Genomic DNA, 27,805 nt, shown 5'->3' with positions numbered 1-27,805 from the left:
AGAGATAAAGAAATAAACAGGAGACGTGGGCTTTTCAAATAAACAGGGAGTGATGTAGAGTTGAAAGTGCGATGCGTGCGACATATACTACAGACTGCATTACACAGGGTTAAAAAATGGTTTGTCAGTATTAGACTGAAATAGTCAGGGAACCGGAGAGAGCGGGGAGTGGCAACAACTGTCAGGCTCGGGGCAATAGACAAAGGAGAGAAACTTGACAGGTAAATCTACTTCAGAGAATCTGTGACAGAGAGTGTATTTTTTGCGTGCCTGAGTTGTTGGGTTAGTCAGGTCAGGGAGTATCTGCTGGGGAGAGACACACGGTGTGGGAGGAGACTGCAGAAAAAGCTCAAGATTACCAGGAAGGGAAGAACCAGAGAGAGCTACAGCCTCCAGCACCGAGAGACCACCGACTAACCCTGCAAAGGTGAGTGTCACACCGTGTTAAGTGAATCAAAGAGGTTTAACCTTTCCGTTGCCAAATACGGACCCTTCCTAAATGTACATGTATTTGTGAAGCCAGGGTGTGTCTTTTTATTTTGCTGGGACGATGCCAACCACAGCCTCGGCTTTCACTACTGGCGTTTCCATGTATTTTGTACTAAAACTCCCATCGTGCTCAGCCTGCAATTGTATGGCTCAGCGCGATGGGAGCGGTAATGATCACGAAATGTGGGGGTCGGCGGGCTGTTGCTGACTATAATAACATTGGGCACTTTAGAAGTTAATATGCATTAACGCCAGCTTATCATCGAAGTGAATGGATCTGTATTTTTAACAAGGTGAAAACTTGGGTTCAGTACAAATATTTTGCTGTTTTACGACCAGGAAGCAAAATGGGAACAAGTTAACCATCGCTAATACTCTGTTTTATTGCAAGGCCCATTCCACAATTGTCTTCTTGATTTTAACCCTTTGCATACTAAAGAGTAACTAACTTTGCAGCTCCCTGGAGGCAAAGGCAACGTTATGTAACACGCATTGTTGGCAACATTACCATGAATATATTTCACATGTAATGTGTATAAAATCTGTAATTTGAAATGTTTCTACATTTAGCTCTAACCCCACTGGAAACAAATATCTCCTGCTCTTTTGAAAATGTCTGAAGAAGAGATTGTCCCGGTTTATGCCACTGGCATCTCTGCGCAGCTACAGAAACAAAGGGAACATGAACTGGGGATAGGAAAGCATGATAATGCAATTAAGTTTCTGGGTCAAGACTTCCATCAAATTCAGCAGGAGTGTTTGCAAAATGGTACTCTGTTCAAGGACGACACATTCCCTCCAACAGCTTACTCCCTGGGATTCAAGGAGTTGGGTCCTAATTCATCAAAAACCTATGGAGTTAAATGGGTCCGGCCTACGGTAAGACACAGTGTGCAAAGGATGCTATATAACAATATATAACAATGGGGTTAGCATATTTCACCACTGACACTTGCAGATGCATATAACAAAGAAAATACCAGTGCTTTATAGCTGCAAACTGGTAAAATAATTACATATAAAGGTTTGTTAAATGAATAGTTTACTGTTTCTTACAGACACTCTGTAGTCCACATTTAGTCCACAGCTTCTGAACTCACATGTCTGTGGAAGTGCAACCTGCAAACAGAATCGAGCATAATAGGAATTCTGAAAATGCCTGCTGCAGTAACCGAGAAAAGTAGCATGTCTGTCATAGTGAAGGATAGTACAAACATAAGGGCTGCAGTAAATCTGTCAATCCTGCTGCTGCACAAAACAAGCATGAAGGAACCATGAATGCAGTCAAAGTACCCTAAACACAGAAACAGCAAATACACACTGCTCAACCTATCTAGGCTGTCTCTAATTTTATGTTCATACCAAACATACATAAAGGGACGTATATACACCTAGAGCTCCCCCCTTCTGAGAGGGTGGCTTCATGACGAAATGGGCTAGCTGTGCGAGGGCCGGACTAGCCTCAAAAAACATTACATGGAGTGCAAGAAGGGATTGGACAGGGAGTGAGTGTGGCTAAACACTACTGCTCTGTCTGCACCAGAGAAAGAAGGGAGTGACTCAGAGACCCAGGAAATCAGTTCTTCTCCCAGAAACTCAGGGTCACACCTGGGAGTTCCTGGTGCTTTTGTCCCTTTTCTCTATAAACAAACAAAGCTGCTGCCTACACCCACATTGTATATTTGCCACCGGTCAGCTCTAGTGCTAGCTCGGTGAGCACTCCACGGGGCATTTGCGGAAAGCAATCATGTTGATTTCAATGTGACTTGAAAACAACACCACAGAAGAGACAATGTGCTTTACTGCTGGAGCTTATCCTTAAGGCACATTTATTTAGTTTTTAACATTTTGAAGATAGTATATTAGGTGTGCTGGGTCTGAACCTTTGCCACAGTACTTGGAGAGCTAGCACTCAAGTTTACTTAAGGTTGAACGCATCTGCACAAAAAATAGCTTTGGGATTCTTCATAATCCAAATATGCATTTGCAAGGGAGACACTACAGAATTATAAAGGTACCACCCTACAATCAAATGCATTAAAGTGCACATGATAGCTGGAGTGCCACTTCAATATGCATTCGTTCTTTAGGAGGCAGTCTGCAATAGACTGTCCATTTAAAATATCCTCATGTTATTATTGTCCACTTCTGGGAGGCTAGCATTATTCAACCACATCGCCAGTATTAGTCTGTTGGTCGGAGATTGACACAACAGGAGGGCCGTATAGTGGGTTACATATAAAAATTTACGGGTTCATAAAGTGGTCCTACAGTTTTAACCAAGGTCCAGTAAGCAAAAATATTATCTTGGTTGCGATGGTTATGAGTACCATTCAAACTTTGCATCCCAATGGCAATTTACACATTCCCCTATGAACGTATTTGCCCAACTTCTATGTAGGGTTGCCATGTTTCTTGTGAAATAATTTGCATATTTGCGTGACATCACAGAAACATAATGTGCACCTACCTTCCCTCCCCCCCCAATATTTCCTTTCACAGAAACATAATGTGCACCTATCTTGGTTTACTTTTATCAGTGCAGGCAGGGGTAGGGACATGAGGCCTTTTCCTCCGAGTCCACATGCAGCGAGCTTGCACAGGCCGGCCGGTCTGCGGATGCTGCCAGATTCCAGCATTACTCCCCCCAGCGCTCAGCCTCCGCCAATCACCCTGTTGCGGCCTGTAGCGCTGCGCTAAAGACAGAGCGGCAGGAGGGGGAGCACTCTAGTGGGTGCTCCCCTCCTGCCAATCACCCTGCAAAAAATATTTATATTTTAATATACTGATAACAGCAGGGTGCTCTAAATACCGGCTGTGCCGGTGAAATACCGGCCAGGTGGCAACCCTACTGCTATGTTACAGGCAGAGACACCTGGCTGTCCTAAACCCTGCAAAGACGAGGGAGATTAGTGCGCCCCAACTGAAAAGTTTGTTCCTGCTAGCAATAGGCGAGACCACATTTGGCAAAAAAAGACATTCAATACTTGATTTGGCTTGAGGCCAGAGTAGAAGGTATTTCCGTGGCTCCTCAGAAATGACATGCTTTACTGTAATCCTCTCACAGAATGATCTGAGCAAGACTAAGCAGGCAAGAAGCAATAAAACTGGTGGACTGGCATTCCCCTACCGTAGTAGTGACTTTGCTGACTGTAGAGTGATGCCAAGTACTAATGGATTTGAATAGAGTACTGTGTACCAGTGTTGAGTATTGCCTCAGTAATAAGGAACAGGGATCTATAATGGTTATATTTAACCCTTTACTGAATTGCATTGCTGAGCCTCTATAGACACACACGTTTCTGTAGAATTAGTAATTACACACATTGATTGCTTTGTACTGTGCACAATTCTGACCATCATTTCTTTTGTTTCGCTTCCTGTTTCCCCTGTGGTGCCCCACCGGCAGCAACTTGTCTCAAATCCACAGTTTATTGTTGATGGAGCAACAAGGACGGACATCTGTCAGGGCGCTCTGGGTAAGGGAATCTACCGTATAACTGATTATATGTTTAGAAATACAATGTATTTAAATTGCAAGAGGGAGACTCATATTTATCTGTTTAATACACTTTCATGACCACTATCGCTGAATTATCGATAGTTGAAAATACATGTTGCTGGATGTATTCACTGAATTGTGTGTGTGGCAAACATGCATCCATTGTTTGCTATCAACAATAACTACAAATGTGGGCAGTGCAGGGTGTGATGTGAGTGGGTGTTAGAGGGCGTGAAGTGTGTGGTTTTTATTAGGCGTGTGACACGCTGGGATTCCCTCGGGCTGTATCCCTCCTCCTGGCTCACATTTCTGTTCTGTGACTCACGGCTCTGTTGCTGGGTGTGTCAGACTTGTTTTTGTGTGTGTGTGTGTGTGTTTGTGTGTGGCTGAATGCTCGTTTTGCCTATAACTGGTCGGATGGCCTCTAGTTCTCTAGCAGTGACTGAACCACAACTCTCATTATCCTCAGCAGGCTCTTGGCTAGATCATTGAGGATATAATATGACATATTTGAAAAGCTGTTGGCTTCCCTTGGTGTACTTCATATATATTGAGCATGGACATTTTGTATATGTACATGCGATAAAGTAATTCATTATTTTAATTAAAGTATATAAAGCACAACGTTAAGCAAAGTGTTTAGTTCAGAACTCAAAGATCTGAGTTCAACAAGTTAAAATCTGTATTTGTATGGCAACCGGTTGTATAGGGGTGATTTATAAAGGTGCTGCAAGTGGATAATACAATATGTAAAAAGGGAAATCTCAGTGGTACAGAATGTTTAGGCAATTCAGACAGTTGTATGCTTTTAACTTTGTGAAATACCAATAAGAAAAGTTATGGTGGGTAAAGGTGATGGAAAACCCTTCCACTTAAAATTAAGGAGGTAGTAGAAGCATTATTAAACACTCATCTACAGACACCAGACAAGCCAGAAGGCTTGTTTTTTTTCTCAGAAATCTCATGGTCACCATTTGCCTCTATATCCACTTTATACATGGATCCATTGAAAGCAATTACCCACTCTACAAGACAGCCTTTAGACAAAACTAGGGTAAGAGGTGTGGTGGCCAGATCACCCACCACTCGTGGGAACCGTTTGGGGAATGCCCTTTCCTGTTTTCCCATGACTGTGCCTCAGTATAGAGCCCTGCGCGGGACTGCTTTTTTAATCCCGCTCCCGCCCCCACCCACTCCTCAAAGTGGGTGTTCCACTCCCGCCCGCTCCCGCCACATTTGTGGCCAGTCCCGCCCGCTCCCGCCACATTTGTGGCCAATCCCGCCCGCCTCCTTACCTGATTTCCCGCGCAGTCCCGCAAGGCTGCCCTCGAGTTGTTCCCTCACAGCGTCTCTTCTCTTACTCCGCCCAGGAACAAGGTGGAGTCACAGGAAGTGACATCACATCATGTGACTCCGCCTTGTTCCTGGGCGGAGCAAGATAGGAGACACTGTAAGGGAGCAGCGAGAAGGCATACTTGCGGGATTACCGGGACCCGCAGGTACGGTGCCTCACCGCCCGCTCCCGCCTGCAGCCCCAGAAAGACCGCCTACGCCCGCAAGTTTTTTGGTGGGTCCCGTGGGACCTTGCCTCCCAATGCAGTCCTCTACCTCAGTGCACAAAGCAAGTCTAAAAAGACATGGTGTGGAGGGACTTGAGTGGCCAGTAGAGCCCTTACCTTAGCCCCATTAAACATCTTTAATGGGCACAAATCCCCACAGAAACACAAAACCGTAGGTAAATCCTTCACACAAGAGTGGATACTAATTTAGCCACATATTTATACCCATGGTTTTGAAATGGGCTGTACAAATAGCTTACAATGTATATGCATGATGATCATGTGTCACGATGGATAGGTATACCAGGGATTTGCCTTTCTGAAGCCACTGTTTGCAGATTTACCTTTTGACTTAACTATTTGATTCCAGAAATAGAAATAGGTGGGTAAAGGTGATGGAAAACCCTTCCACTTAAAATTAAGGTGGTAGTAGAAGCATTATTATGGATAGGTATACCAGGGATTTGCCTTTCTGAAGCCACTGTTTGCAGATTTACCTTTTGACTTAACTATTTGATTCCAGAAATAGAAATAGGTGATATTATAGTTTTGCATATTTCGCTCTGTTTTTGGGTATGAGACATTGTTAGAAATCACTAACTTTTTTTAACTCTTTACTTCCCTCTGGGTTGGTCTGTACTATCTTTTTGTATTGTTGTTTTTCCTATATACCGTATTTCTACATTGATTTCCCCATTTCCCTCTCATTTTTCATTTTTGTGCAGGCGACTGCTGGCTCCTTGCAGCTATTGCCTCTCTCACATTGAATGAGACTATCCTGCACCGTGTGGTCCCTCATGGTCAGAGCTTCCAGGAGAATTATGCAGGGGTCTTCCATTTCCAGGTAAGGAAGCATTTATGTGGCCAGTATGCAATCCATTGGTCACAATTTTTATTGTAGGTTCTAGACTAGGAACACTTGCTGCTTGCAAACATTTTGTAGTATTTTGGTTACCTCTAGGAACAGTTTATTTCAGATTGTATTACATAAATATCCAGTTATATGATAAAAGAAGAGTGTTAGTAACATTGGTAGCAAATTTGCATTAACAATGTTACTGGAAATGACAGCATGCAAATACGTGGGTAGAACCCGTTTTATATTTTAGAGAAGTTAAATTTGAATGTAAGTTATTCAAACATTAGATTGTAAATACACTTTCAATTGTAAATGGCCTGTTATTTATGTGCCTTGGCTAGTAAATGACTCCAGCCATCGTATGCATTTTAACTACTTTAGTGTCAAGAAGATATATAGCAAGCAAACTGGGGCCTGCACCAAGTGAGCAATGAAAGCAGTCACTAAAATATATTTCAGTAGCATGGTGCACCTGCCCGTTGGTGCCAGCCTTTTGCTACCTCCCTAGCTGAGGTTTCACTTTTTTAAGGGTACGTAAACCTCTGTTAAAGACATTTGCCTTTTGTTTAGTCTAAACTTGAGGTTCCTTGAGTGCAGGAGAGAAGCTTGTTGTTTGTTAAAAATTAGTGACAGCGTCTATCTTTTGTTAGATCAGCTGGCTATTGTGCTGAAAAAACATGAGCGCTGCTAACATCAGTGATCCAATCTCACCCTAATACAAACAACGCAAATAAAATAAAGACACAAGGACACGTACAGTTATATAAATGTATTAAAATGGGCGAATATGTTTTTGTGGACCACAACACTCTTCATTGTCAGCCAGAATATCAATGAGAGTGAAGAGACTTGTTGCTTGTGGAAATTATGATTTTATACCCAGAATTTGTTTGTTTAGCATGAATAGGGATTTTAACCTCTTCTTATATGTGCGTACCCTGTGATATGTTGTATACTGTGGCCTACACGGGGTACCTGTGCAATCTATTTGTATTTGCAACACATAAAGCATAATTTAAAAAAAACATGTAAAAAAATTTGTATTAACGTACTTTGTTGGTTATTATTTTAATATCCATTAATTGTTAATGAGACTGTTTGAGATCCCTTTACTAAGGATCTCAATGATCCTTGAGGTTGTTCGATCGTTGATTGAATTATTTAACACTGACATCAGCCATTGACTAAAACATCTGAGTATAAATAAACTCTGTTGACTGTGTTTTACAGCTGTGGCAGTTTGGTGAGTGGGTGGACGTTGTTGTTGACGACCTGCTGCCTGTCAAAGATGGGAAACTCGTCTTTGTGCACTCAGCTGCTGGGAATGAATTCTGGAGTGCACTACTGGAGAAGGCTTATGCTAAGTATGATTCTGAGTCTCTGTTTATACATATGCTTCATCTTCCTACAGTAATCCCAGATCAATTCTTTCTACACATAGGGTGTATTAATCAAGCCAAAAAGCAATTTGTTGTCTGCGGAAATATCTCATTGGTCTCACCTACTCCTAATGTAGTGCATTGCCTGAGAAATGATCACGTTTTTAGCTTGGTATATTTCACTCATTAGTTAACTGACACACATTGATTCAGTCCAACAGACTCCCCTGTTGCAGTGCCAAATTACCCACAAACCTTCATTAATCTCAAATAATTCCTGTCAGGATTCAATTTGCATACCACTGCTATGATTTATCGACATTATTTACACTGTGTTGCATTAACTCTCCATCCACACACCCTTATGTCTTTTGGTAACTTATATTCTCTTTATAAAGAGCTAATGGTAGTTATGAAGCTCTTTCTGGAGGAAGCACATCTGAAGGCTTTGAAGACTTCACCGGTGGAGTTACAGAGTGGTATGAGCTTAAGAAAGCACCCTCAGATCTCTACAGCATCATCTTGAAGGCTCTGGAAAGGGGGTCCCTAATGGGTTGCTCCATTGATGTGAGTTATATTTTTTTTCCCCACAACTCATTCTCCATTATGCCTTTACTTTCCACTCTGAGTAAATTTTCTATCCCTCATTACCCCTTGTACTGCACCCCTCCCTCTGCCCTTTGTTTTATTTATTTTCTATAATATTTGAACACATCTTCTATCTTTCTGTAGCTGGTGGTTGTGCACTTACTTATATTTATTGACTCCTCTGTGAGAAACCTGTCCAGCACACAGAAGATGGGAAGGTTTATCCCAATGGAGTGAAAACTAAAGTATATTACACCTATAGGTAGACTTACATAATTATATGTAAGTTGATATTTTGACCCTTCACATTTAATTTCCATGTCAATGGGTCACCCTCAGCGAGCTGCTTCTGAAAGAAAAGCAGCGAGCTGCTTCTGAAAGAAAAGCTGAGGCAGATCCATATAGTACATAGTTAAATTTGTAAGAAGATTTTCATGAAATTGCTCCACCTTGCAGTTCTCCCTCATTCTTTTGTAGTTCTTTTTACATTCTCTTTACCTCACTGACCTCATACTTTTTTTTACATTTTTATTTCAGATCACCAGTGCCACTGACATGGAAGCCGTAACGTTCAAGAAGCTGGTCAAAGGGCATGCATACTCTGTGACCGGAGCCAGTGAGGTAATTGTGGAAGTATGGCATTGCCATTAATACTGACAATAGCATTACCTTCAATTGATGGTATGTGTTTTGTATCCACATTTACATTTTTACCAGTTTTTCTTGGTCTCCCTTCCTCGTTATGGGGTCAAGTACAATGCATTGAAAAATAAAATAATGTGTGTGTTGCATTAATTATATGGCATGTAACAAATGATGCTTATTTTCACTTATGTTTTATTTATTTTTTTGTTTTACATAAAGCAGGTATTTGCTTGTTGTATATGTAAAGCTCTAATCTGCTCTAGTTGGCCAGTGTAGAATCTAAGGCTGTATCTTATTCTATTGTTGTAAATATTAGAGTAAAGAATTATTACAGTTTTAATCACCAGGGGACAATTTAACTAATTAAATTCTATGGCTAACATACTCAGGTTGGATTTCAAAACCCTTGCTTTAAAGCAATCATCACTATGATGTTTTATAATGGGATTATCTAAAATGTCAACTGCTTGGTAATTGAAATTATTATTATAACACGCATCGGCGTATAACACGCACCGGCGTATAACACGCACCTCCATCTTGCCTTCTGTTTGGTCCGGCACTCAGTGTGCCTCATTACTGCATGCCGGAACGCTCGCAAGGTCTTGTGCACTAAATGCAGATGAGGGAGGTGGTGAGGGAGGTGGTGTGGGTGGTGTGGGTGGGGTGAGTGGAGAGTGGAAGGTGGAGAAAGTATGTTTGTTTAGCGAGCTGAAGAGCAGATGTGTAAGCGTGGAGGATGAACCAGTAGTGGTTGTAGTCGGCTTCGGAGCGTGATTTCCTCCAGACACGCTCAGCACTGCGGGAGCAATTTTGTAAATAGCGTGTCTGCCTTGAGCTGACGACGTGGAGCTTTGCAAAGCTGAGGGGGAGCAAGTAAGTCAAGTGCAGTTGATAGAGTGTTGTTATAGTGTGCTGTGGCTAGGTCAGGGCAGGGTATAGTAGAAGTCTGGGAAATGCCAAATTCACCTACACTATATCACCAAAAGTATGTGAACACCTGACAATCACACCTATATGAGCTTGTTAGACTTCCCATTTCAAATCCATGAGCATTCATCCCCCTCCTTGCAGCTAAAACAGCCTTCACTCTCTTAGGAATGCTTTCCACAAGATGTTGGAGTGTGTCTCCAGAAATTTGTACCTATTCAGTTTTTTAGAGCAGGCACTACTGTTGGATAAAGGTGTTAAATGAGTTTAATGTCTGGACACGTTGTGTTTTGTACACCAGCAAATAAATCACAGTTTGCTGCAAAGTGGTGTTCTTGAGCCTTATTGCCCTAGATGACGGTGCTTAAGATCCCTTCCTCATACTGCAGGGTTTGTTGCAACTGTTTTATTTTTTTCCTCTGAATGTTTAGTCTTGCTACATAATATAAGAAGCTTCTTAATTTCCTATGGAAATAATCTGCCAGTACGTGCTTTTATGTCACATGAGTTTGAGAAAGTTCTAATCGCTCTGACTGATCAGCAGCATTCTTTTCCCACATGATATACACGTAATGTAAACGGAAAGCTTTAGCTTTTTAGTTCCCCCTGCATGGTGTACTATGCTAACATTAAGGGTTTAAGCCCACTGTTTTCATGACAGCATGGTATATCATGAAGGGCAGAAGGGGTTAAAGGAGGAAAGGGGAGAAATGATCATCCTGATACCCAAGACAGGAAGTTGGTGATATTGTATACACATACTATGTTTCTAATATTATGTAATTTAAATATTTAAACACAATTACATAGGCCTTTCTATGTTCAAACATTCTTTATTGAATTGTCCAAAACAATTGTGAACAATTTTACATATCACATTTATCTTAGACATAGTTTCTATTTCAAAAGTAAAATCGGCCGCAGTAGTGAGCAGGATACTCTGATTTTATCTTAGAAATATTGTAGATTATCTCATATTCTTAGATTTGATCAGAGACCTGTGTAGCGTAAGAGGAGGCCTAATGGCGTGCCCCACAAAGTTCCACACTGTTTAGTCCCAGAATCTCAAACGACGTTCCACCATGCCAGTGCAGCTGCATATTCCAGCGACTCTCCATGCTCATCGCGAGACATAGGCTTATTTACCATTCTTATCTTTTGGTCATAGGTCAACTACAGAGGGCAGACTACAAAGCTGATTCGGATGAGGAACCCATGGGGAGAAGTAGAGTGGACAGGTGCTTGGAGTGACAGGTGAGATCCACAGATGTTGTCCCAAAGCATAAAAACATATTTTTCCCTATTCTTTGACCAGATAGACCAGATAGGACACTCAAATTACTCTGCTCTGTTCCATTGATCATAGTTTGTGTGCTCTGCAGTTCATCTGAATGGAATAATGTGGATCCATCTCAAAGAGAAAAATTGATGTCTAAGATGGAGGATGGTGAATTTTGGTGAGTTGCAATTCCAGACCACACTCTCGTATTAGTCTTCTTTTTTGTTTTATTGTAGTGCCTACCTGTCACGTTTCCCCATGCGCTTACCGGACTTGTTTATATTTTACGTTGCTCATTTCATGTTTCCAGCCACTAGTGGCCGCCCTTGCATTTCAGAACCACTCAAACCAATTATCAGGTCCAGCTGCAGTTGCTTACCTGATTATCACAGCCTTTATAAGCCTGCCCAGCCCTGCAGTCTGGGCCTTGACATTGAAGTCAAAGGACTACCTGTTTGATTCCTGCCTTGCTCCAGAACCTGCCTTGCTCCAGAACCTGCCTTGCTCCAGAACCTGCCTTGCTCCAGAACCTGCCTTGCTCCAGAACCTGCCTTGCTCCAGAACCTGCCTTGCTCCAGAACCTGCCTTGCTCCAGAACCTGCCTTGCTCCAGAACCTGCCTTGCTCCAGTACCTGCCTTGCTCCAGTACCTGCCTTGCTCCAGTACCTGCCTTGCTCCAGTACCTGCCTTGCTCCAGTACCTGCCTTGCTCCAGTACCTGCCTTGCTCCAGTACCTGCCTTGCTCCAGTACCTGCCGTGTTCCTGAGTTGCGGCCTGCGCCCCACTAAGTGGACTCCCAAGTAGAGTACCCTGCAAGTGGGCAACCTGCCGTGTGCCCTGCAAGTGGGCAACCTGCCATGTTCCTGAGTTGCGGCCAGCGCCCCAGTAAGTGGACTCCAAAGTCGAGTACCCTGTAAGTGGGCAACCTGCCGTGTGCCCTGCAAGTGGGCAACCTGCCATGTTCCTGAGTTGCGGCCTGCGCCCCACTAAGTGGACTCCCAAGTAGAGTACCCTGCAAGTGGGCAACCTGCCATGTTCCTGAGTTGCGGCCAGCCGTGTGCCCCGCAAGAGGGCTTGTCTGCCGTGTGCCCCGCAAGAGGGCTTGTCTGCCGTGTGCCCCGCAAGAGAGCTTATCTGCCGTGTGCCCCGCAAGGGAGCTTATCTGCCGTGTGCCCCGCAAGAGGGCTTATCTGCCGTGTGCCCCGCAAGAGGGCTTATCTGCCGTGTGCCCCGCAAGAGGGCTTATCTGCCGTGTGCCCCGCAAGAGGGCTTATCTGCCGTGTGCCCCGCAAGGGAGCTTATCTGCCGTGTGCCCCGCAAGAGGGCTTGTCTGCCGTGTGCCCCGCAAGAGGGCTTGTCTGCCGTGTGCCCCGCAAGAGGGCTTGTCTGCCGTGTGCCCCGCAAGAGGGCTTGTCTGCCGTGTGCCCCGCAAGGGAGCTTGTCTGCCGTGTGCCCCGCAAGGGAGCTTGTCTGCCGTGTGCCCCGCAAGGGAGCTTGTCTGCCGTGTGCCCCGCAAGGGAGCTTGTCTGCCGTGTGCCCCGCAAGGGAGCTTGTCTGCCGTGTGCCCCGCAAGGGAGCTTGTCTGCCGTGTGCCCCGCAAGGGAGCTTGTCTGCCGTGTGCCCCGCAAGGGGGCTTGTCTGCCGTGTGCCCCGCAAGGGGGCTTATCTGCCGTGTGCCCCGCAAGGGGGCTTATCTGCCGTGTGCCCCGCAAGGGGGCTTATCTGCCGTGTGCCCCGCAAGGGGGCTTATCTGCCGTGTGCCCCGCAAGGGGGCTTATCTGCCGTGTGCCCCGCAAGAGGGCTTATCTGCCGTGTGCCCCGCAAGAGGGCTTATCTGCCGTGTGCCCCGCAAGAGGGCTTATCTGCCGTGTGCCCCGCAAGAGGGCTTCCTGCCAAGTGACATTCCTTGTTCAATTATTGTTGTACCATCACATGCAATACAGCTCTTAAACCTGATCTTCTGTCTGTGGTTCATTCCTGCGCCTGTCTGTAACAGCCCCAGGCCGTCATGCATCGTGGGGTACAGACAGAGCCCCTCGTATCCCCTGCACCTGGGCTCCTTATCTATCTGTGTCCTCAGTTCGTGACAGAATGTCAAGGCCCATACAAGGAGTCCGCGGGGATACCTGCAGCGTGGAATTAGTGGTGAACACGAAGACCAAGACCCAGACACAAGGAAAGATGATGAGACCACAGGTCTGGGAGCATCCGGAGGCTGCTCCTTGCGGTGGGGGTATGTCACGTTTCCCCATGCGCTTACCGGACTTGTTTATATTTAACGTTGCTCATTTCATGTTTCCAGCCACTAGTGGCCGCCCTTGCATTTCAGAACCACTCAAACCAATTATCAGGTCCAGCTGCAGTTGCTTACCTGATTATCACAGCCTTTATAAGCCTGCCCAGCCCTGCAGTCTGGGCCTTGACATTGAAGTCAAAGGACTACCTGTTTGATTCCTGCCTTGCTCCAGAACCTGCCTTGCTCCAGAACCTGCCTTGCTCCAGAACCTGCCTTGCTCCAGAACCTGCCTTGCTCCAGAACCTGCCTTGCTCCAGTACCTGCCTTGCTCCAGTACCTGCCTTGTTCCAGTACCTGCCTTGTTCCAGTACCTGCCGTGTTCCTGAGTTGCGGCCTGCGCCCCACTAAGTGGACTCCCAAGTAGAGTACCCTGTAAGTGGGCAACCTGCCGTGTGCCCTGCAAGTGGGCAACCTGCCATGTTCCTGAGTTGCGGCCTGCGCCCCACTAAGTGGACTCCCAAGTAGAGTACCCTGCAAGTGGGCAACCTGCCGTGTGCCCTGCAAGTGGGCAACCTGCCATGTTCCTGAGTTGCGGCCAGCCGTGTGCCCCGCAAGAGGGCTTGTCTGCCGTGTGCCCCGCAAGAGGGCTTGTCTGCCGTGTGCCCCGCAAGAGGGCTTGTCTGCCGTGTGCCCCGCAAGAGGGCTTGTCTGCCGTGTGCCCCGCAAGAGGGCTTGTCTGCCGTGTGCCCCGCAAGAGGGCTTGTCTGCCGTGTGCCCCGCAAGAGGGCTTGTCTGCCGTGTGCCCCGCAAGAGGGCTTGTCTGCCGTGTGCCCCGCAAGGGAGCTTATCTGCCGTGTGCCCCGCAAGAGGGCTTATCTGCCGTGTGCCCCGCAAGAGGGCTTATCTGCCGTGTGCCCCGCAAGGGAGCTTGTCTGCCGTGTGCCCCGCAAGAGGGCTTGTCTGCCGTGTGCCCCGCAAGAGGGCTTGTCTGCCGTGTGCCCCGCAAGAGGGCTTGTCTGCCGTGTGCCCCGCAAGAGGGCTTGTCTGCCGTGTGCCCCGCAAGAGGGCTTGTCTGCCGTGTGCCCCGCAAGAGGGCTTGTCTGCCGTGTGGCCCGCAAGAGGGCTTGTCTGCCGTGTGCCCCGCAAGGGAGCTTGTCTGCCGTGTGCCCCGCAAGGGAGCTTGTCTGCCGTGTGCCCCGCAAGGGAGCTTGTCTGCCGTGTGCCCCGCAAGGGAGCTTGTCTGCCGTGTGCCCCGCAAGAGGGCTTATCTGCCGTGTGCCCTGCAAGAGGGCTTCCTGCCAAGTGACATTCCTTGTTCAATTATTGTTGTACCATCACATGCAATACAGCTCTTAAACCTGATCTTCTGTCTGTGGTTCATTCCTGCGCCTGTCTGTAACAGCCCCAGGCCGTCATGCATCGTGGGGTACAGACAGAGCCCCTCGTATCCCCTGCACCTGGGCTCCTTATCTATCTGTGTCCTCGGTTCGTGACACTACCTAACTATGTTCATGCACCTGATACTGCCAATTAGTAAATAGAACCAAATAAGCTGAAATTAAATATTGCATCCAAAATTATGTATTATAAGCTGACAAACTGGCATTTTTATCTTATCTCATGCATAATGCAAAGTCAAAGCAGAAACTCACAGCTTATTGTTATAAATAGATTTGTGGTGTTATGAACCACTGGATTTTTCAGCCCTGGGGTTGCTGAGGACACTTAAGAACAATGCGCACAGCATGGGAAATCTGTAACAAAGTGAAATTTTGTGTTTGTCAAGGGTTAAGAAAGAAGGTAAAGCCAAAATTTCACATTGTGGAAAAAAAGCATTGTACGACATATAGGAATGTGTGGTAACTTTTTTCCTGGCACCCCAAGGAGTCCAATTTGAAAATAAAATACATAATAGTAACCTGAATAACAGAATATTTTGTAATTATTTGCATATTTGTCTCTGTTTCACATTCTGCTTCTTTTACTCAGGATGGCTTTTCAGGAGTTCCTACGTGAATTTTCCCGTCTTGAGATCTGCAATCTTACACCCGACGCTCTCACTGCCCGTAGATATCGCAAATGGAACACAACTCTTTATACTGGGTCTTGGCGGAAGGGAAGTACAGCTGGAGGTTGCCGAAACTATCCTGGTAAGCAAATGAACTGAAAATGCAATCAAACCAGTCTCAGAGTTTAGTAGGCAGAGCTGATCTACATCAAATAAAATATATTTTTCATTTCTGCACTAGCTTTGCATGTACAGAATTTCTCGCTCCCTTCCTCAATAGCCATAAGATCATCCACCCATACATGTCATATTAACCCACACTAGCAAAGGATCACTGGAGCTGCTTATAAATATGAACTAGCAACAATAAATGTTCAAAAAACTCTCAATGAGAGAGACAGAGGAGTAGGTACTCACTGGATACAAGTGTATCACCATCAATAATAAATTGATGGTGATAATAAATATGAAAAAAGCAGAAGACTCAGCCAGGATAATGGTCAAAAAACAGTTCTCCTCTTTATTAATGGAAACACCGACCAGTTTCGGCGTAGAAAAACGCCCTTATCAAGGTGAAACATGTTTCACCTTGATAAGGGCGTTTGTCTACGCCGAAACCTAACAAGCCTAACAAACTCTGTACCCGTACAGTCACATTAGCTTAATCTATGTGACTACTGTGAGTTGCAAGCACTACCATGCTACAATTCGGAAAACAATTCAAATATATACAAGTTACAGTTGATTTCCTTAGCGTTAAAGTTGGCCTTCCAGTGAAGTGCCATCAGTCGCAGCTATAAATCTATAAAAACATTTTTTTTTAAAATGGAACGTGGAATTGACCTTTAAGGCACCTGATGCCCCTGGATACATATCAATAAACCAGCAATGAGCAGTCACTTTTCAATCTGCCAGTCAGCTTTTTTGTTTTTAATTTTTGGGATGATCCCTTTCTATGCACCAAAATAGAAACTTTAAGTGTATCATTTAATGTTGCCAGATGGCATTAAATGGCGTTCTACCTGGGCTACTTAGAGGTGGGGTGTAGTTTGTGATTTTTTTTTTTTTTTTTTTTTTTTTGTGTCTTACATTTTATGTTTGCTTTAATTAATTATGTGGACCTTTGGGGGTTTACAGTCGTAGCTCCTTTTTTACAAATTGTTTTTCATTATGCATGGGAAGATTCTGAAAACCTGCACATTTGCAAAGAGCTTGAGTCTTGTTGTTGAGTATTGTTCAGAGCCATTCTCAGTGTCTAATATGCTCTTCTCTCTCTAGCTACATTCTGGATTAACCCACAGTTCAAGATAAAGCTCGAGGAGGAGGATGATAATGATGACTATGGCTCTGAAACAGGTTGTACTTTTCTCCTTGCTCTCATGCAAAAGAACCGGCGCAAGGAGAGGCGCTTTGGAAAAGACATGGAAACCGTTGGCTTTGCTGTATATGAGGTAGGCAGATACTGAACAGAAAGCATTGTACAATGCTAAAAGTAGTCATTGGTACTATGTAGGCTTTCAGACACAAAAATAACTTTGCAGTGGATATATAAATGATCATACTGAAAATTATTTAATCACATAAGGGTATAGGTTACTTCTAAACCATGAATAATATGCATATTTGTTTTTTCTCGTTGCAGGTTCCTCGAGAGGTATGAAACATTTACGATCATCGCTTTGTATACAATCAAAAACCTTGTATGAAAATAATAATTTGTATTTGCAATTGCTTGTGGTAATGTTTACCACTACCTTGCATGCATTATCATGCTTTTATTACCCATGCTTTTATTTTCTCATTCAGTTATTTTCAATGAAAAAATCTTAATCACTGTTGTAGTTTTTCATCCTTGTGTAACTTTATATGTGTATTTTGGCCTAGTAAAAGGTATTAATGTCAACTAAAAGCCCCATTTATTTCTTGGGCTTTATATGGCAATATCCATTTTTCTTCTTTTTAATTTTTAACACATGTTCTACCTGCCTTGTTAGTTTTTAGGACAATCAGCCGTGCACTTGAAGCGTGACTTCTTCCTCACAAACTCATCTCGAGCCCGCTCTGAACAGTTCATTAACTTGAGGGAAGTCAGCACCCGACACAAGCTTCCCCCTGGGGAATACATTGTGGTACCATCCACCTTTGAACCTAATGTTGAGGGTGACTTTGTTTTAAGATTCTTCTCTGAAAATCGACATGGAGCTGTGTAAGTTAAAAAAAAAAAAGACTAAAAAATAATTACATGTTTTGAAGGTTAAAAGAAAATCGATAATTTCACGTAATTCCAAAAAGAAAGATAGAACAGTGTAAATATAGGTAATGAAGGTAGGGAACTATGAATGTGGTGGATAGCACAACACCACAAGATTCACTGGACAGGGTAAAATAATACTTTAAGTAAATACACAAAATGGATGTAATATCACCCATGTCTAAGAATATAGTCTTTCTAACGTTGTGTCCTATACTTCACATCCTTACTTGTTGAACTCTTACTTGCATGTAAAGCTCATCTTTCTGTTTGCAGGGAGATGGATGATGACATATCTGCCAACTTACCTACCGAGGTGAGTGCCCAGCATTCTATTATCTACATGAGAATGTTAAAAAGGCACATCAAGAACAGGCACATAAAGAACCCTTTAAGTCCCCTTAGGTTGTACATCCTTAAAACCTGTGCTAAGAAGCCCATTAGGATATACAGGTATGCCCTGACTTTGTTGCTACGCACGAGATGAGGCTGTCTTGAAAGCCTGGACTCAACCCTGTCAGCAGAAGCCAGAATCGCTGCCTTTTTGCTGACTGATCATGCGTAGGTACACATCAATCACGGAATGCCCGATCTCAGCATAGCTTTCCGGTAAGTCAAAGCTTACACCCACTGGAAGTTCCCTTGAGGAGAGGAGAGCCTCAGCAGTGTCTGTGTAGACCCTGCAGGGCTTTCCTATTTCTCCCCTTGCTGGCTGATTGCAATTATTGCAATCTGCAATGGAGGGCCATAAAGCCCTGCTTGCTGATCATATTCTGTTCAGCACAAGTAGATATGATTGAGTGGAAGGAGTAAAATACCGTATTTGCTCGATTATAAGACGAGGTTTTTTCCAGAGCAAATGCTCTGAAAAATACCCCTCGTCTTATAATCGGGGTCGTCTTCTAATCAGACCCCAAAAAAATGCTGGCGCCATGCTGCTTACCGGTCGCGAGCAGCGTCTCTTCTGTTAGAAGCAGGGCAGGAAGCTTGCAGCGTCCTCACAGAACTCTATCTCCCCCCTCCCTCCTCTGGGGGCGGGGCCAGAGAAGTTGCTACAGCCGGTCCCCTGCAGAAGTCTGCGAGTGGGAGATCTGCAGTTCAGGTGAGGGGGTGGGGGAGGGTTTTTGAGTATGTGTGAAGTGTGTGTGATTAAGGGAATGAATGAGTATTTAAATGTTTGTGAATGAGTGTGAGTGTGTGTGTGATAGCATGGATGTGTAAGGGGGGTGGGGGTTGTAGCATGGCATATGGAGGCTGTAATCCCACTGCTATCATCCCCAGGTTCCAGCATGTACTGGCTGCCTTGGCTTGATAGGAGTGTGATTGCTGTTAGCAGTTTGATATATATATATATATATCAAACTGCTAACAGCAATCACACTCCTATCAAGCCAAGGCAGCCAGTACATGCTGGGTTAAAAGGCATATCATGGGGCTGAGTGGCATATAGGGGGTTAAAATGCATTTCTGGACCTCCAGAAATGCATTTTAACCCCCTATATGCCACTCAGCCCCATGATATGCCTATATACCTCCAGAAATGCTTTATACCCCCCTATATGCCACTCAGCCCCATGATATGCCTTTTAACCCCCTATATGCCAGAGTGGCATACAGGGGTATAAGGCATATCATGGGGCAGAGTGGCAAATAGGGGGGTATAAAGCATTTCTGGGGGCAGAGTGGCATAACTGGGGGGGGCAGGTTGGCAAATAAAAGGAAATTTAAAAAATATATTTTTCTCAATCATAGCTTTTATTAAACATGAAAATAATTTACATTAATTAATATTTACTGGTAAAACTTTTTCCCTATAGGGTAGTCTTATATTCAGGCTTTTTGTTTTTTTCCTAAATTAATATTTTGATTTTGGGGGGTCGTCTTATAATCGGGGTCGTCTTATAATCGAGCAAATACGGTAGTTTCTTCCCTTCCAAAAATAGTATGGGTAATATGTAAAGCATGGATGTGGGGTATGACTAATCAGGAGATGTTGCAGAACATAAATTAGATTATTTTTCAGCTGTGGCATCTACAGTACAGAAGAAAATTTAAGCAAGATTGCAAAAATGATTTTCTGTTTTAGTATAGTTTTTTTTTTTTTTTATCTGTTATCACTAAAAGGCCATTCTTCTCCTGAACAAAACGATGTGTAATTTGTGTAGGTCCATCAAATATGGAAAAGGGGAATCATGGTTTAACAAATATATGGTAAAAATGACAAATCTTGGTCCTTTTGCTTATGAAAGCGCTAAGGGGGTTAGATACTTATTTGTTGTTCCTAACACAGTATAAAATGTGCAGAATCTTAGAGATGGCAGTTGAGATTAGAATATGTCTCAATATGAATATACTCGTTGATACATAAACCTCTGTGTGATTTTTCCAAGGAATTGTAAAATGCACAAATTTACTTAAATTTCAAGATTCTGGAAAGGATTGGCACAACTATATATTCTTACAAATCTAATTAAAGGGAAAAGTTTAAATGTTTTAAAGTTAAATCTTAAAGTAAATCTGTCGCTTTTCCCAGAGCCTACACTGTGGGTCTATATATTAAATATAATCCATTTTATTGTGTTTGCAGATTAAAAAAATATCCCTATTAAATAATGCTTGTCCTGCCACTCTGACATATTTGTTTATAGAGTGCTAACACATACTATAGCACTTTCACAATAGGGCACAAAGAGATCAAACAGTAACATTACAATGACAATATATATTGACACACAGAGAACCAGAAGGAGAAGAGGGTTCAGTTCTCGTGAGATTACAATCTGTTACGAGGTTTAAGGGGAATTAAAAGGAGATTTCAATTTCAGTTTGGGATAAATGTTTACACTGGCTGCCAAAAAAAGTACAACCAACATTTTTAATTTAGGAATTTAGTTACAGTTTAGCATGCTTAATTATGGGTTTTTTTGTGTTTTTTTTTGAATACACATGGTTTTTGTTTTTTATCCTTTGTGGATAAGTACCTCTTAGGACACTTCTAGAGCAGCAGGGACAGCAGGAGACCCAATATGTTTTCAGGCTTTTATTGCACCAACTCAGTCAAACAAACATAGAAAGAAAAACCTACTCCTATTTAGGAGGCTTACTAAACAGTAGTCTTCCCCGACTAACACAGAACTGGCCAGCTAAGCTGGTTTCCCGTATAAAATGAATGTACTTCCCAAAAGTCATCTCTCCTACCAGCTCACATTGTAGCACACTGAAACTCAGGTATACCTCCTGTTCCTTCCAAGATGTGGACAAATCACAGTGGGGTATCCTCAGTCAGAGAGAGAGGCTGTTTCCTCCACACTGCATTTATCTCAGTGCAGATATAAACCTGGGGCACCCGTGTTAATTGGACTAGCAGTTAACCCATTTGTCACTGGGATAAACTGCACTTTCCAATCTCCTGCTTACATAGAAGCCATCTTTCACCCTGTCACACCTTTTCTTGGTTTTCATTAGATTTGTCAACAGTAATCTCAGTGTGGTATATGAGTATATAATGTGGCCATCATGACTCTCTACAATGATGGCATACAGCTAAAGAATGTTTATTGGATTAATATGGTATAAAAACTAATGCTCTGCTTTACTGTATGTATACAGTATGTTTTCCATGGGACGTTCCCTTACATCTAAAGGGGATTATGAACACTATTTGTATGATTCTCTTCTTTGGGAAGTGTAAGAGGCATTTATATCTTCATGTGTTTATAGGAAGCATTATCTGAAGATCAACTTGATGACGCATTTAAAAACCTTTTCAAGCAGCTTGCTGGTGCGGTACGTATATGTAGATGGCGATGAGATAGAACATTTTTTAGTATTTGAACTATACAGGTTGAGTTTTATGTATGTATTGGCAAAGAAGGCTTACATTCCTCTACTGTACACATGCAACAATTAGTAATAATGTATGTAATGGTATTGCATAATTTTACAGTTTACAGCATTACCTGGATGCTTTGGCGTGAAGTTATATTTTTCAGAATATAATATGTACCTGAATATAAGATTTCAATAAGGACTTCAGTAAATAAAATATATGGGGAGATTTCATATGTCTGCCAGGCTGCTCTCGTTGTTAAAAAGGTTACATTATTACATGATTAGACCCATGCTTAACACTTAAATCAATAATAACACAATTTACTGTTATACCTGTTGTGTCATGGATCGGCATCAGGTACATGCGGTTGTAACATCCAGTGCTGCTGTACTGTAACAAATGGAGCATCAAGATGTACTTCCTGTTTATACGTCAAAACTCACTATTGGGTGTCTGTTATAGGAGACACGAGTCTGCTTCTAGGGTTTTCGTGGCAGGGTGCTGTCAAGTTTCTATATATATATATATATATATATATATATATTTCTATAGTGAACCCTAGACCGCAGTAACCTAAAGGGAATGACCTCACTGTCATAGAGTTTTCATTACGTCATGGTGACCTCTCCAATAGTTCTAATTCAGTATTTATTTTGTTTGTTGTTATTTCTTGTGAGTGGAGATACTTTGTTTCCCTTACTTCTCACACCAATGCCCCCGCTTGCTAATCACACAGCTCGCACAGTTCTGCCTACCTGCTTTCCTAATCACTCTGTGTGAGATCAGCTGAGGCGGATCATCAGAGACTGTGCAAGGTCTCTATTACACCAAGGGATTTCTTTTATGGCATACCCTCTGAAACTAGTAACACAAGTTAGATTCAGATGTTCTTGTGAACCAGCATATTGTAGTGATACATGTATAGTAAGACCTAGATCCAAAAATAGAACTGCCCAACCAAACATGGGCCACCATATTTAAGTCTTGGTTTCCATAACCATACTTTGATGTAGCTGACGTATTATTGCATTTATGAGCGTGTTTTTATTAGTGAAATGTTTTTCATGTTTGTGGGAGTCCCATTGTGAAGAGGACAATTTACTGTGCTCACAATGGCAATACTGTTTTTTGGTTTTTTTTAATGTCGGTCTATAACAGTGATCAAATCAATTCATATGCTTGGTGGATAGAATACCATAACTGTTATCTTAATCTTTTGTCCGCATAGGATATGGAAATTAGCGTTCAGGAATTACAAGCCATATTAAACAAAATAGTTTCTAAACGTAAGTATATCTAAATATCTATATTTGGGAGTGTTTCATTTGTGAGGTCAGGCACCAATGTTGGACTAGAACGCCTGGCTCCCAATCACTGTTCCAGTTCATCCCAAAAGTGTTCAATGGGGTTGAGGTCAGAGCTCTTGCGGGCCAGTCACATTTTTCCACGCCAAACTCATCCAACCATGTCTTTTTGGACATTTATTTGTGCTCTGGGGCTCAGTCATGCTTCTCCAAACTGTTCCCACAAAGTTGGAAGCATAGCATTGTCCAAATTCTCTTGGTATGCTGAAGCATTAAGATTTCCCTTTCACTGGAAATAAGGGGCTTAGCCCAACCCCAGAAAAACAGCCCCAATGTTTACTGTAGGCACATTGCAGTTAGGCAGGTAACATATATAGATGTTAAATAGATTTTATACACCTCTGGAAATGGGTCTGATTGAAGAAGTTGAATTCAATAATTAGGAGGTGTGTCCCAAAACTTTTGTCCATACAGTGTGTTTGTGTGGTACTTAATTACTTCCACAACCGTTTTTATAGTGTAATTTTAATTTTTCTTGCAGATAAAGATCTCCGTACTAAAGGATTCAGTTTAGAGTCGTGCCGCAGTATGGTGAATTTAATGGATGTATCCTTTTGAATTCTCACTTCCCTATTGTACTAACACTGATTACATGATGGCAGCTTGGTCTAGTTCAGTTACCAAACTCAAAGTTGCACTCAAACTGTCAGCTGGGAGTCAGCACAGTAGTATCTGTTGACATGGTGGAAAACTCAAGGGTCAGAATTATGTAACAATCCTGGCACATCACTCGGTGTCAAGGGATTTACCTGAATAGCAATCTGTGTGAGAAAATCACCAAAAATGTACCTCTTCGGCAAAGTTTGGCAAAGATTGATGGTACAAAATAGATGCATGAGAAGTGACAAAATACCCCATGTTAAGTACCCTAGGTTGTCTTTTGAGAAATATGTGTATGGGGGGGGGTAATTCAGGGATTTATGACAGGTATCAATGTTACTATTGCTAATTTGAAACAAATGTGGTTTTTTTTTGTATTTTGAAATAGCAATACGCTACTTGCACTTATTGCCCTATAACTTGCAAAAAAACATTAAAACGTTAGATATTTTTTTAAACCCAGAACAAATACTAAAATTTATTTAGCAGGTTTTTTCATTAGCTTTTGTAGATAAGTAAAAGATTTTTAAAAATGTCAGAAAAGGTTTTTGTGTTTTTTTTTCAATTTCAAGTAAATTAGATATTTGGGATAAATGGTATCTAAAGAGACATTCTTGTCATGAAAAATTGTATGTGGGTACAGTAAATGTATAATTACTCCGCAGACATGTTAAAACAAAAAAGGATACAAAAATAAAAATGGACCTGTCATGAATGGGGATATATATATATATATATATACCGTATATGCTCGATTATAAGACAAGGTTTTTTTCAGCGCAAATGCTCTGAAAAATACCCCTCGTCTTATAATCGGGGTCGTCTTATAATCAGACCTCAAATAGGTCTGACTATGAGACGACTAAGATCCAGATCCCCCGCAGCTCCCTCCCCCGCCCCACTTACCGGCACCGGTGCGGGGAATTCTCTCTGACAGTCGGGGAAGGTCTGCTCGATGGACGCAGACAACCCCCGCTGCTAACTGCACCTCCTTCCGGCTGCAGCGTAAGTTGTCTACGCGAATGGCGTAGACATCTACACACTGCTCCGGCTACACACCGGGGACTCAGAAGCACCGGTAAGTGGGGCTGGGGGGGGGGGGGGACAGGAGGATCCAGGTCATTCCAACTAACTAAATATGGTGAAATAATCCAAACTATTAAATATTGAATTATACAAAATTAAGTGCATTCTATGCTGGGTTTATTTTGATAATATATTGTTTTTAAAATCATTTTAACTTTTGTTTTTTATTCAACATCCAGTATTGTGTATTATCCTTAATGTGATGTTACAGAAAGATGGGAATGGGAAATTAGGAATACTGGAATTCAATGTCCTGTGGAATAAAATTAAGAATTATCTGGTAAGGCTTGATTGCAAGAAATAATCATATTAATCTAAATTCAATAAATTACCGATAGCAACTTGGGGGACTCTGTGTGGACACAAATACTAATTTGGGTTCCCTCTTACAGTGCATGCAGTTTAAAAAAGTATTTTGCAACTTCTACAGGCCACCTCGAGTTAAGTTAAAACTCAGGAGCTAAACTTGCTGAAACTTGTTATTGTAGAATATAATATGCATAGTAAACCAAACTTGGGGCACTGTGCTAGAATGGGTGTTTTCTTTGTATTACAGACAATTTTCAGAAAGTTTGACATGGACAAATCTGGAAGCATGAGTGCTTATGAGATGCGTTTGGCTGTGGAGTTTGCGGGTGAGTTACTCTGGTAGCATTGAATAAAAGTGATAGAGGAAGAAATAGTATTAAGGTTTAATATCACTCTTGTTTGTAGGCTTTAAGCTGAGCAACGGACTCCACCAGCTACTCATAACCAGATATGCAGAACCCGATTTGGCTGTGGATTTTGATAACTTCACATGTTGTCTGATTAGGCTGGAGACTATGTTCAGTAAGTAGCAAAACTAAACACGATTGATAGTGCTGCAAAGGGTCCTGCATGTGTATATTTTCTTCTTTCGGTTTCATATTGAAAAAACTCAAAAAATTCCAAAAAAGAGAGAAAACACATACCTCAAAAATATGAGTTAGTGTGACTCTCAGAAGTGTGAAACTGCTGGTGTGAAATATAAATACAATTGTGTGTGAAATATAAATAGCAATATAGAAATGTTTTAAAATAATTTTGTGGAAGGTAGAAAAGAGGGCAAAAAAAATCTAAGTTTCATGAATGACATAAATAAATCACTGAATTAGTTAGTAACTGGGTGTGCGGATAGCTGTATACATTGCTCTTCAATAGAAAATTGTATCAGCTTACAAAGGAAACAACATAGTGTATACTGATAAAATTGTTCTGTATTGCACTATAGCAACTTAGAGGATAATCAGTGATAGCAGGTGCATCAAATCTAAGTCCAAATACTGCTAGTCGATGTACAAAAACTCTTGTCCAGAGGTACAGAAGCGTACCTTCTCCGTGTATTTAAATTTCCCGCTGGCTCTGGGACTCGTAGTTGTTCTTTAGGGAATGTTCTGTCTCTCTATGCGTCTGAGCAGTAGTCTCGATAGCACTCACTACACTGCCCTACGCATAAAAATTAAGCTAGCTACTGTAAAATAAAAGCAAAATAAATGATTCTTCCTTTCCTCCTCATGTCAAAGCACTGCCACAAATATAATGTTCAGTCTGCCGGAGTACCCAGGTATTCCTGTCTCTGCAGTGCCCTGTGCCACTGCAAAGTATCCATTTTCCTTCAGGTGCAGATTCCTGGACGGGGATCCTGACGCGATAAATCACAGTATTTAAACTTTGATTTAATGTGCCTGCAATGACTTATTGTCCTGTGATTTGCTACGATATAAAGCGTAATACAGAGTGATTTTCTCAGTACACACTATATTGTTTCTTAGTTTGATTTGTAGGCTAAAATAGCTTTCTATTGACGAGCAACGTATATAGCTGTGAATACACTTAGTTACTAGCCAATTCATTGATTTATTTATTTGTGTAATTACACACTGGGTGTGTTTCATTCTTTTTGCCTTTTTATTTCCCTTTTTGAATTTCAGAACTACCTCCCGCATGATTCTTACTTTCTAAGCATTTCTATATCAATATCAATATATTAATATTTCATACCATATTTTATTTATATCTCACACCAGCAGTTTAATGCTTCTGGGAGACGCACTAACTTTTGAATTTTTTGTTGCTGTTTTTTATTCTATTCTACTACACTCTGTTTTCTAATTTTCATTTCAACCCAGAGATTTTCTTATTCTACTGAATAACTACTTCTAAGATTTATACAGTAAAGCTAATTTAGTACTTGCTTTATTTGATAGGAACATGATTGGTGACACCGATAGTGTAACATTGCATTATAATATGACCATTTAAACCTATAAAAGGCTGTTGTCTGAAATTTTCAGTTTTATCCTGGTAATCATTCTTAAATACAGTTGCAAAAAAATTCTGACAGGGTAACTTGTTTTCTACAGGGTTTTTCCAAGGTATGGATACAGACAAGGATGGAGTCATCAACTTTAACCTGTTTACAGTGAGTTGGTCTTCAAAACTATTTTTGTTTTTTTAATCTACACGTCTTTGCCACTCACATCTCGCTCAATAATCTTTGTTGTTCATACTTGTGAATTTAATTAGTTCCACTTCAACTATTACTCCCTTAGCTCTAATTTTCTGCCTTGGGGTCCATAATCACAATCATTTTATTCATGTGTGCTTTTCTTTGTATTTTTTCAGTGGCTTCAGATGACCATGTTTGCGTAGTGAAACCTCCCTTATACTTGAGCTGTATCTTACATCGCCCCTATAATCAATCGCGAGTGCCTTCGATTACCTGCTGCTGTGCCAAAAGAAATACCTTGAGAATGTCTCTCTGCCCTACCACTCCGTTGTATACTGTATTGTGGTTACACTCCTTAATGGCTGTCTGCCCGTTGGTCCTCTTCTTTCAGTCTAATATACACAAAAATACCCTTCTCTCAGCATTTTTTGTGATTAAAATACAGCAACATTTTTGCTTGATCTGATCACGGATATATTTAGCTATTTGGCTTTTCCTAAGTGCTTTAGGATGTCTTCATCATGCTTATTGCCAGATATATTTGGTTACACTTTATTGGCCTTTCTTTTTGTACTAGGTTTTAAATGCCAAAATTATGTTGAGCATTATGTACTGAAAATATAGTCAAAAACCTGCACTGTCAAATTTGTATATTAAATATGGGGATTTTCTTGCATATTACTTGTTGCATTTGTCCGAAATACATATTTTTTCTATATCTTACAAAA

General features: G+C 42.1%; 1 protein-coding gene across 1 annotated transcript; it reads left to right on the top strand.

Moving 5' to 3' along the window:
• Positions 1 to 27,805, top strand: CAPN1 (calpain 1). Its single transcript, XM_053448532.1, has 22 exons — positions 1 to 427; positions 1,060 to 1,368; positions 3,899 to 3,968; positions 6,276 to 6,394; positions 7,640 to 7,773; positions 8,187 to 8,355; positions 8,914 to 8,997; positions 11,120 to 11,205; positions 11,334 to 11,408; positions 15,456 to 15,616; positions 16,753 to 16,925; positions 17,117 to 17,128; positions 17,469 to 17,680; positions 18,002 to 18,041; positions 21,446 to 21,511; positions 22,786 to 22,843; positions 23,403 to 23,467; positions 24,819 to 24,887; positions 25,164 to 25,242; positions 25,322 to 25,438; positions 26,992 to 27,050; positions 27,254 to 27,805. Exons 2-22 carry the CDS (start codon positions 1,102 to 1,104, stop codon positions 27,278 to 27,280), a joined length of 2,142 nt encoding a protein of 713 aa, XP_053304507.1. The 5' UTR covers positions 1 to 427; positions 1,060 to 1,101; the 3' UTR covers positions 27,281 to 27,805.

The sequence above is a fragment of the Spea bombifrons genome, chromosome 10 (genome assembly GCF_027358695.1).
Source record: "Spea bombifrons isolate aSpeBom1 chromosome 10, aSpeBom1.2.pri, whole genome shotgun sequence".
NCBI classification, from domain to species: domain Eukaryota; kingdom Metazoa; phylum Chordata; class Amphibia; order Anura; family Pelobatidae; genus Spea; species Spea bombifrons.
This window is presented reverse-complemented; position numbering and strand designations above follow the sequence as displayed.

Excerpts from the sequence above, each read along its gene's own strand:
- CAPN1 (XM_053448532.1), top strand. The coding sequence starts at position 1,102 with ATGTCTGAAGAAGAGATTGTCCCGGTTTATGCCACTGGCATCTCTGCG. Across the intron at positions 8,998-11,119 it reads CTGTGACCGGAGCCAGTGAG|GTCAACTACAGAGGGCAGAC; the intron begins GTAATTGTGGAA and ends TTTTGGTCATAG. Across the intron at positions 11,206-11,333 it reads ACAGGTGCTTGGAGTGACAG|TTCATCTGAATGGAATAATG; the intron begins GTGAGATCCACA and ends TGTGCTCTGCAG.